General features: G+C 31.9%; 1 protein-coding gene across 7 annotated transcripts; it reads left to right on the forward strand.

Moving 5' to 3' along the window:
* Window positions 1–1,044: 1,044 nt before the first annotated feature.
* Window positions 1,045–7,154, forward strand: LOC111457658. 7 transcript variants are annotated; one of them, XM_023099999.1, is made up of 7 exons: window positions 1,045–1,154; window positions 4,174–4,604; window positions 4,710–5,045; window positions 5,789–5,826; window positions 5,906–6,101; window positions 6,198–6,291; window positions 6,988–7,154. In XM_023099999.1, exons 2-6 carry the CDS (start codon window positions 4,179–4,181, stop codon window positions 6,210–6,212), a joined length of 1,011 nt encoding a protein of 336 aa, XP_022955767.1. In that variant the 5' UTR covers window positions 1,045–1,154; window positions 4,174–4,178; the 3' UTR covers window positions 6,213–6,291; window positions 6,988–7,154. The 7 variants fall into 7 exon arrangements, with proteins under 7 accessions (XP_022955767.1, XP_022955766.1, XP_022955764.1 ...); XM_023099996.1 differs by adding an exon at window positions 1,574–1,651 and having other exon boundaries at window positions 1,046–1,154; window positions 4,174–5,045; XM_023099997.1 differs by adding an exon at window positions 6,452–6,575 and having other exon boundaries at window positions 1,046–1,154; window positions 4,174–5,045.
* The last annotated feature ends 3,974 nt before the right edge of the window (window positions 7,155–11,128 follow it).

Here is an 11,128-nt window from a genome sequence, read left to right on the forward strand (position 1 = left end):
AAAATAACATTAATTTTTTAAATATTAATAGAAAGTGGATAACCAAACATAATTTACAACCTTAATTTTTCAAAAACAAAAATCAAAAGTCAAATGGCTATAAAAACGAGCGCTATTTTTTAATTTTCAAATGAGTCTTAATCACTTATTTTAAAAATTAGATTTACGAATCAATAATATGCACATAGAATTAGGCGTGCATAGATAAAACACAAATTAGCGATTTTTTAAGTCAAAGAGTCTTCGTTTTGAGTCAACTCAGCTTGATTTTGGTTCCTACGAGTTTATTTTAGGTGACTTAGTTGGTTTTTGTAACTTAATCATAATAAACTTTTGTTTTAATAATGCTAATACAAAACTAGCTTGCGGTATAAAACATAACGTACAATTCTAAAGTCAATCGTTGAATTCTTCAGAATCGTTTTAGATAGTAGCTGATGTCTTATCCATGAAGTTATGCTCAAGTTGACAAATTCACAGTCAAATTCACATGCCACTCAGACAAAAACTTTAATAAAACGATTATACTAACGACATCTACGTAAGCAACAGGTCTCCAATGTTGGTGCAAAATCTGAGGGAAGAAAGTTTCATCTTGTTTGCTCGTACTTCAATGATGAATTTGTTTATTCAAAAGATGGGGTGACCTAGAACGAAATGATTAGGATAAGGTAGTCGACAAGAGATGACCTAGAATGACGGGATTCGGAATGGAGTAACCTGTGACCATCAGAAAATAATGGAAGCGAGTCAAGTGGAGGAGGTACGGGCTTGCAAAAAGTAGGGCACGTGAGGAGATGGGCTTACCTCGACCTATAACATCTAATATATTAGTTTTTTTAAATTAATAGAAATTTGAATTTTACATTTCAATGAACTTTATAGCTTTTTAATTTTTTTAATTTTTTTTATTTAGCATGTTTGAATTTAAGTTAAATTAGTCAAAAATTTATTAAGTACGAAATTGAAAAAATTTAGAACTTTATTGAATTACAAAATAAAAAAATAAAAAATAAAAATAGAAATCGAAGCCGTGACTGTTTGAGAATTAAGATCTTATTCTGGAAAGCAGTTTCCTTAATCGACTCATTGCAAAGTAAAAGTTCGAACAAATCGTTACTATCTGCTTGCATTCTTGGACAATTTCTATTCAGGTACCGTAAATTTTCTTTGTAATTTCTCTGTTTCTTTACTTAATGCGTGTAATTACCAGAGATTTGTACTACTTGTGTCAATGGAATCTAGATTTTGTTTTGACTCAGAACCCAATCTGTTCATTATATTTCAAAATTTTGTCATTATCTCGATTTTCTCGGTAGCCAAACAGATTCGTGATTGTGAAACGCAATGGGAACTTCCGACGTTCTGGCGTTGGAGACATAATGAGTTTAATTGGGTTTGTTCACCATGGCTCGGTGACTAGAAGTGGAAGTGGGTTGACTTCCGATTTGGGGAAGTTGTCGTGTTACGTTTAATTTTCTGAGCTGACCGGAGTTTAGATTGTTCATTTGTCTGTCTATTTGATTGGCTGAAGGTACTGACTATCCCTAACTTCCCTGAATTCATACCTCAGGTCCTTAACTTCGTGTAGATTTGTTGAGCTTCCCTGCAGATGCATATTCATGTGTTGTTTGATGAGATTAGAACTGAGGTTGGTTTTACTTGTAGGAATTTACCTAAGATTTTGATCGTTTTGGCATGTTGAATGATAAAGAGTTCAGTAACCTGCAGTTTAGAACTTTGTGTGGTGAGCTTACTTAGAAGTTAGAACTTGAGCCGTTTCCTGTTTCCTAAGGAACTGATTATGTCACCATTGCATGAGTTAAATAAAAGGGGAGGAGCTGCTTTGGCTTTATAGTGTTTCAGAAAGTTCCTAGAGCTGTGTTCTTTCAAGGTTTTCGTTGTCTCCTGTGAACGAGCCTCCTTATCCTTTCCAAGTTTGTTGGATAGAAATGATTGCCCATGAAATCTTCTTTCTGTGCAAACCTCCAAACTGACTTGGAAGCCAATGCAACATGTCTTATTCTAGGTTCTCTATCCTTTAGTCCCCTGCCTAATTGAAACCTCTGTGCAACTTGCATTGCTTGGTTTTTTGAAAAAAGGCATAGAGGAGCACATTAAGAAGAGTGTAGGTTGTAAGTCCCACGTTGCTGACAGGAGCACGCTGCACGGTTTGAAAAATACGACTGTGACACTTGGCAAGCTAGCAAACTAAGATTGTTTTAAGATTACTCTACATCCTTTGGGAAATTTTCCATGCATACATTTCTCTAATCTGTTCTTCATTCTTCCCACTATTGGATGTAAAAAAGTGAAATTTGAAGGGTCGAAGTGTATATACACGTAGGATAAAGATCCCTTCTCAGACTACAGCCCTGAAATGATCATCCTGGAAGAACTTCCAGTTTATCAGTATTGACGCTCACAACTCATAAGAAGATTTTTTATCCTTTATTTTGTAGTTGTGATTATGCGTAGTTGATATGAAATTACTTAAGTGTGTTCTGCCTTCAATTTGCCCAATAGAGTTTTTAATAATATGATCGTGAAGTTTATCTTCCATCTGTCGTTTCGGGAGAAGGGAAGATTTTATGGCAAGCTGGGATGTGTGGTTTCTTATGGGGTCTTCGGGAGAGAGAAATAATAAAATTTTCAGGGTCTGATAGGGAGTCGTTTGATGTTTGGTCCCTTGTGAGATTCCATGTTTCTCTTTGGGTATTGGTGAAGAAATCTTTATATAATTATCAAGTCTGATTTTGCTTGAGAGTCCCTTTCTGTAAAGTAGCTCCTTTTGTGGGGTTTACTTTGTGTATGCCCTTATATTCTTTCATTTTCTCTTAAATCAAAGTTGGGGTTTTCATAAAAATAAGAAGAAAAAAGAAAAAAGAAAAAAATTATCACTAGCCACTAGTGATGGTTGTGCTGAATTGAATTCTCCCTCAGCTCTGTTTCATTACCGAGCCTTTGAGTGCTTTTTGTGAAACAACCTTCTTAGAAAAGCTGCAACAATCACAACGAGGGATAGGAAAAGAAAAGTTCCATGTCCAAGACATTCTTTTACTTCAATTTTACCGCTTGGTTTACCGTCATGCGAACCGAGAATCTAGTTTTAGATTTGCATTTGGAAAGGAATTTACAAGCATTGATAACCAAACTATTTAGGTGGAAATCTATCCTGCGGCTGTTTCTTTCTTCGGATGACATGTAAAGTTCTCTTTCAGGAAGTATCTGCACCTCTAAAGAAATTCGAGAACATCCTAAGGATATAGACTACAATGACATCCCAACATTTTTTTCAAGAATTTGAAATTTTAGAATAAAGAATTAATCTTATCATGTCGGGGTTGTAATTTTATTTAAAGAGGACATCCAGTGGTACAAAAGAAAATTTTCATATACATTAATTCGATTTGTTTTCTATGCAAAAATTAACTGCATTATATAAAGGGTCAATACTGTGGTAATTCTAAAATTTTTGTGGCTCGGCTCAATTGAGGAAATCAAAAGTTTAATGTCTATGTGTAACAATGCCAATACATTGACTGTGAAAAGTATGATTTGTGGTTTACTTTTTAGTATTTTATAAATATATTATGAATTCAGTACCTATAGATCCGAATGTATCTTTCAAATTTTAAATAAATATTTTTTTCCTCAAGTTTCTTTGTGATTCATCCACCTCCTAAGATTTGCTTGCCAATGGCACAATATAGCAGGAATCAATTTTCATTGCACAGTTTGGAGCAAAGCGAGTAGCTTAAGCTTCAATTCTTCTTTGGTGTATTGGTCTTTCGGTCTTGTCATCTATTGTTTTGCATGTTTTGTATCCTGATAGTTCTTCTTGCTGTATAAAGTAATGGATGAAGATCTTTTTCTTGTTCATTCTTCCTCTTCAGGACGCCAATTGAAAAACAGAACGGGTGGTCAAATCATTTTATAGATGTGAAAATTGTTTGTCAATGAATTATTTCCTGCGTTTGTGAAGAAGTATTTAAAGATTTAGCAGTTTGTGAAGAAGTATTTAAAGATTTAACATTTATTTTGCAATGTAATATTTGAACAATGTCCGTACTAGAATGGCTTTGGCAGTGTAATAAATTATGGGAAATCATTAACACTGCTAGTCAAAAAGTGATCCAAAGAGTAAGCCCTGACCAGAACTATTGGTTTCAGGTGATATGACGGGAAACATACCTGAGATCCAAAGTAGATGTGTAGAGAATGATACTTGTCTTGCTGACAATGCAAATGCTTCTGCTGGTTCTCCTAAAACTTCTCCAGAAGTATTTCCATCTGCTATTGAATTCTATGTCTGGTCTGATGAGGGGATTAATCTGTTCGTGGATTTAGATTCTAGCCCTTTGGACTGGACCGAAAGATTAAAAAATGAGGTTTACATCTGTGAGAGCATCTACAGAGACAAATGTCTGCAACAGAATCTCTGTTGGTTTAAAGGTCATAAAGAATTTGCCGAGTGTTTTCAGTGGAACAATCATCCTGGCCTATTGAAGGATGACTATTTACAGAAAGAGGCTCCATCCAGTTCGAACCTGATGACAGATAACTGCATGGTGATTGACCAACTAGATGAAGCTAATGGATCTGTAATCTTCTCTGCAATTACGTCTCGTGCCATTAATGCAGATGCATCTGAGCGTATAGATGAAGATCAGACAATCATTTCTTCTGAAACTGATTTTGATGTGCAGAACCAGAAACTTGCTGGGTCTGAAATTTGTACCGAAGAGGATAATCGTGAAATGAATCTTGATAATGATATGAACAATGCTTTACGAAAAACAGATATTTCTGATCCAGTTTCTGGTGGTCCATCTAGTCTTTCCACATCAGACCATCAAAATCTTATACTTGAAACTGATATTTGCGAAACTTCAACACTACAGAATAGCTGCCGTATTTTAAATCTCTCTGTGGATAACCCAGGAAGCTTAGCCGCTGGTCCTATGGACATGGAATCATCAGATATTGAACAATGCCCTACAGACGTTTCTGATTACAGCTTGCAAACAAGTGCAGAGAAGTTGGTAAGGTGTTGTTTCGTTGCCAAGTTGCTTGTGTTCTGCATCTAGGAGTACATCATGGTTGCTATATTTATAATTTTCAAAAATCTTCAATTTGCGTTCGATTGTCAGTCTGATGATCATCCCTCTAGGCTCTTATCCCCCGCCTTCTTCTTCTTCTTTTTTTTTTAGGGGGTTGTTGGGAGAGGAGTCCCACATCGGCTAATTAAGGGGTTGATCATGGGTTTATAAGTAAAGAATGCATCTCCATTGGTATGAGGCCTTTTGGGGAAACAAAAAGCAAACAAAAAGCCACGAGAGCTTATGCTCAAAGTGGACAATATCATACCATTGTGGAGATCCGTGATTCCTAACCGGGGTCTCTAATACACTGTTTTTAATTACAAAACAATAAAATTGTGTATGATTATAGATATGGATGAAGCATGGGAGTTGGTTTGCTTTTAGCTTCTAGATGGAGTTTTTGGTTACAATTCTTTTACTACTAATTCCTTGATAGCCAGTTGGATAGGCATTCTATGAACTCCTTTGACCTTTTTATTTGGGATGATTCTTATTACTTCCTATCTTCCTTTTTGTAAATTATTCTTGTTTGATGGATGTTTCACGTATATGGATAATGAGCATTTTTGCAATGAAAATCTTGATACCTATTTTTTTCCTACCATAAAAAAAACGAAGAAATTACAGTTGTTTTTCTCGCTTCAATCACTCTATGGATTGTGATATGATATCTTTGCTTGCAGGAGAGGAACAACTTAAGTGCTACAATGGAGATTTCAGAGTAAACATTTTTCTAATGCAAGGCCTTTTAACTATTTTAACTTGTGGTTTGATGTCATCATTCCATTTTTCTTTTTCAGACACTCTCAATTTCCTGAATCTTTGGAGAAGCCGTTGCCTGTATCTCATATTCTCGAGCCTAATGGAGCACATAAGAGGAAGAAACTCACTAAAAATGAAACAAGACGTTGTTATAGTGAACCAGATAGAAGAGTTTTAAGAAGTGTAACTAAAAAACGGGGGCTGCCTAGAAGATCCAGGCGGCTCATTTTAAAGGTCCAATACTCACTTCATTAAAACCTTTTACCCCTTTGTATGATTAAATTCTTATCATTTGATGAAAATACTTATGCGTATAGTTCTTTTTATTAGACTGTGAGTTCGTAAAGTGCATTGGGACATGATGGAACATGGAAGGATCGGTTTCTTCACATCTACAGTGGTCTAAGGAAGAATCACATTAATAGTACGTATGAATATCTTTATTATGTGTTTGCTCCTGGAAAGGCTGTTCATTTTGATAATTTTAAAATCGATCAGCTTATTTTAGAAATGTATTACTCCAACAATAATTTTTGGATCTTGAATTGGCTAAGTAATACATCATATCACATAGATGGTAATAGATGTAGGTGTCCAGATTCGAAATTCTTAGAATTGTGGATTGTCTTTGCTGTTGTCATGGGATTGTTTCCATCCGAAGAAAATGCTTTCAAGCGTCGATGATCGAAGATCGCACAGATTTCAAAGGTTAACTTTCGTGTTTATGCATTTTCAAAATCGAATCGGTCAATTTTAGGGCCTGTTTGGAATGCTTTTTCAAGTAGTTAAAAAATGATCTTTTCAAAATGAACATAGTACGATGGTAATTGACGTGTACTACTTCTCTTAACTTAAAGTCTCCGTACTCCACTTGTTATAAGTGTTTCACTATAAATAGATATGTGACTCTTGATAACATTCCGTGAGATATGGTTTTTCCCTCAGGAAACGTGTCTTGTTTTAACCTAAATAGATAGATCCCTATCGCCCCTTAGGAGACGTGTCTTGTTTTTCCCTCACCCCATTAAATACAAACCTAGGTTTGCGATCTTTGATGATACTTCCAACTGCCCCTAACAAGATTGACATTTTGTGTCCCTAAGATTGTAACTTGTTGCAGGTTGCGTTGAATCAAACATCTTTTCCCTGGGAAAGAACAAGCTTGTATGCAGGTTTCTTCTTTAGTTGGATGGCAAGAACTCTTTATCATGTTATGTAATTCTTTAGTGACACATTTCTGAGATCATTATATGATGATACTCACTTTAATAAAAATGAGTTTCAGAATGGTCTGGTTGAAATTGGTCCTAGAACATTCTCTCTACAAATCTCTCCCTTCCCATCTAACACACTCTACCTCGATCCTCGGACAACCATTTCCTCGATCATCGTGTAAATATATGAAGCATTTCGTAGGAATGGGCATTGACACAGTAGTGACGCCTTTCCCGTCCTTGCCTCGTGTACATCTCTAAATCTGCCACACCACTTTTTCTAATGAGTTTTATATTATCGCTTAGATTCATTAATGTAGTTTTGAATAAATGAAATTGAAGGAGTATTGAATCATAAGTTTCCTTGAGCTTTTAGGTTGTATGGGCTAGGCTAGATTTTAAATAGATTCTACCCGTGTTTCATAGGTTCTTATGTCACCACTTATTAAAATAATATAGTCGGTGTTACCTAAATATTAAACGGACCAAATAGATAAAAAAAATTAAAATATCAACCATCTATTAAATTTTTTAAATATAATACACCAACGAACCAAATAGATACAACTTCGAGCGGGTCTAAGAAATTGAATGTTTTTGACGTACCAACTCCTTTCCTAACTTACCAATATAATCCTAACATAAGCAACAACTGCAATTATATGTTTTTAGATAAAAATTACAATTATGATCCGTGTTATAATTTAATGTTTTTAATTTGGGAATATAATCTTTAAAATCTTCTATGATAGTTGGTTACAACAAAATATTCTCCGAGTTTAATCATTTATTTGACTAATGATATCAGAAATTAATACGAGATCCATTGCTAGTAGATATTGTTCTCTTTGGGTTTTCCCTTTCGGACTTTCACTTAAGGCTTCAAAACGCGTCTGCTAGGAGAAGATTTCCACACCCTTATAAATGGTGATTTGTTCTCCTCCCCAACAGGACATCACAGTATTTCTACGTTGCTAACTAAAAAAGTAATTAAAAAAGAAAAAATATATTTAATAATGGATTTTTGTTTAATGAATTTACTACTTTTTATAGCAAAATTATATGTTATTTAATATTTGAAAACGTTATTTTAAAGGTGAAATAAAATACGTTTTAAATACCTAAAAAATTGAATTTGAATATATAATAAATCAAAATTCACAATGTGGTTGAATTATGAATGGACAGCTCGGATTTTTGGTTTCATTAAATTAGAATAATAATAAATAAATAAATAAATAAATAAATAAATAAATAAATAAATAAAGTTTGAGGTAAAGATAAGGCCAACCAAAGCCCTATCCTCAATAATACAAACACAAGTCTTAAAAAGGGCATCACTGCTTCTCCTTCAATGCTCTTAAATCCTTTCATATTATTATATTCATACTTCTTTTTATCATATGCTCGCGTTTACGACATTTTTGTCACCAACCGACAGTAATAAAATGTGAACGTAAAAAATTTAAGAGCGTTAAAAAAATTCAATGACGTAAAAACTCAATCGACTCAACCTAATCAATACTGTTTAGGTCAGGTTACGAACTTATTTGAGTTGAATTAAGTATATATATATATATATATATATATATATATATATATATATATATATATATATATATGTTTTATCTAATTTTAAATTAAAAATAAAGTTGGATTTAAAAAATGTTAAATTTACGACTCGAACAATTAGATTGAGTCTAAAAAAATGTTCAAATCCAACTCAATCCAACCCATAAACACCCGCGAATAAATTGCTGACGTAATCGTTGGACTCGAGGAAAAAAAAAATTGCATAAAAATATTATAAAATTGAATTGAATATAAAAATATATATATTATTAAATCAAGTAGAGTTTACAAAATAGAGTTAATATAAAAATATATATATATATCATAAATGTGTTACCAAAAGTCAATGTTGAAATAAATAATTAAAAAATAGGCACACCCCATCACACAAATATATCAAGTCTGACTCGTTTGAATCAATTTTGTTTTAGTGTAACGAGTAGATTATAAGAATTTGAACCTTTGACTTTAAGATAAGAAGTACGAGTTAATTACTGTTGAGCTATGCTTAGAAGGTGTTCAAACGACCGCATAACGTGAATTTTAGACATGATGCGTTACAGTTAACATTTCATAAAATATTTTTAAATGTAATGCACAAAACGATAATAATTTTATGAAATGATTTTAAATGGAACGAAACGAGATCCTAAGAAGATGATGAATAAAAAATATTTAAAAAAAATTGAAGGTTAGGATCTATACATGTTAAAAGAACCTGTGTATATAATTATCATATAATAATTTTTTTTTTTATAGTATCATATGAGAAATTAAAATTTTAATTTTAGTTTGAATAAATTTACGAGATCAACACCGTTGTTTAAACGTTTATAGCTACATTAGTTATACTCGTAATTAATGATCATGATTTCGACACAATATGGCATAAGAAAATAGGGTCTACTAAATAAATCGAGCCAAATTTGACGATAAAATTATTGCTCATTAGTCTAAGTAAATAAATATTCACGTTATAATGTTATGATCAGGGTATTAAATTTCCGTCGACATGTTGACATTCGTCTCGATATTTCATAAGAGGTGAATCGACATTTTTCATTATACCGTAAAAATGTTGAAGTATTTTAACTCATTAACAAAGAGTAAAATGTTTATTTATTAATAAAACCCTAAACCCTAAACCCTAAACCCTAAAATTTTCTGACCTCGACATTATCATTGACATCGAGAAAGTAAGTAGAAATTTACTTCAAATTTGGAACGGTATAAAAACGACTATTTATTTCAATTTAAAATTATATTAGAAGTTTATTCAATTTCTTTCTTTAAAATTCAATTTTTTTTAAATTTTTTTTTATAAAAAGAGTACCATAAAAAGAAGATTAAAAAAAAAAGAAAAAGATTATTGTGAATAAAAAATAAATTTAATTATTTATGGTAAAAGTTAATCTTTATACAAAATAACACTAAAAAAACCAGTTCTATATCACGGGTTTTGCTTTAAAATTAAGTAATCAGATTAAATGGAGTTACGAGCATCTAACAGATGCTTCATAGATGAAAACGTAGATTATGCAGTAATGTCTGAGAATCAGAACCAAAGTAAAAATACAGTCTTGTTATAACGGATTTTACTTTAAGAGTGAATATCATATACAAATGTAATTACGAACACCTCACCGATGCTTCATAGATCAAAATATGGATCAGAGGTGACAATTTATCGAAAAATTATACAACAAAATTAAAAATAGAAATAAATTAGGTTAAAAGATTTCAAAGATAAATGAAATTTTGCACCCGAACTTTTTGACTTATAAGGAACCTTACTTTTTGACCAACGTTCAATTATGTTACTTCTTGGTTCAAATCATAATGCATTTAGAATTAAATGGTCTTGAAAAAATAAAATAAAATAAAAAATAAAAATAAAGTAAGAAACTTTTTCTTTTTTAAATAATGGAATTAATATAATTATTTTTAATATACCATTTAAATGTTTTAAATTTAAAAGAAGAAAAAAAAATAATTTTAAATGTACTCATAAAAAAAAAATTAAAATCTTAATTTAATCTCAAGTTTTTATTTTATTTTTTAAACATGAGAGATAAATCATTTTTAATGACTTTTAAAATAATTCCATTAAGATTCTTTTACTTTTTCATTTAGTTTAGATACTCATTTCGATTCATGTATTCTTAAAGGGGAACATTTTAGTTTTTAATTTTTTTTTTTTTCAGTTTGAAACGTTTATAGAACGTGTCAGAATTTTCCAAACAATTATCAAAATTTACGTTTGCTGGAATTACAGGAACCAAAACGCACGTTTTTAAAATATATAAATGTCAACAGAAACATAGTTCAACGGTAAAACTACTCATTCGTTTGAGGTCGGAGGGTCAAATTCACGCATTTTTTGTACTAAAAAAATGTGAGCGCGTAAATTATAACCCTCTTTTTTTTTTTTTTTTTTTTTTTTTTTTTTTTTTTTTTTTTTTTTTTTTTTTTTTT

The sequence above is a fragment of the Cucurbita moschata genome, unplaced genomic scaffold, assembly GCF_002738365.1.
Source record: "Cucurbita moschata cultivar Rifu unplaced genomic scaffold, Cmos_1.0 Cmo_Scf00020, whole genome shotgun sequence".
NCBI lineage: Eukaryota > Viridiplantae > Streptophyta > Magnoliopsida > Cucurbitales > Cucurbitaceae > Cucurbita > Cucurbita moschata.

What these genes read in the sequence shown, in the direction of transcription:
- LOC111457658 (XM_023099996.1), top strand. Translation starts at nt 4,179, where the DNA reads ATGACGGGAAACATACCTGAGATCCAAAGTAGATGTGTAGAGAATGAT. An exon ending in AAACAAGTGCAGAGAAGTTG is followed by an intron (nt 5,046 to 5,788) that starts GTAAGGTGTTGT and finishes CTTTGCTTGCAG; the next exon opens with GAGAGGAACAACTTAAGTGC. An exon ending in GCTACAATGGAGATTTCAGA is followed by an intron (nt 5,827 to 5,905) that starts GTAAACATTTTT and finishes TTTCTTTTTCAG; the next exon opens with ACACTCTCAATTTCCTGAAT.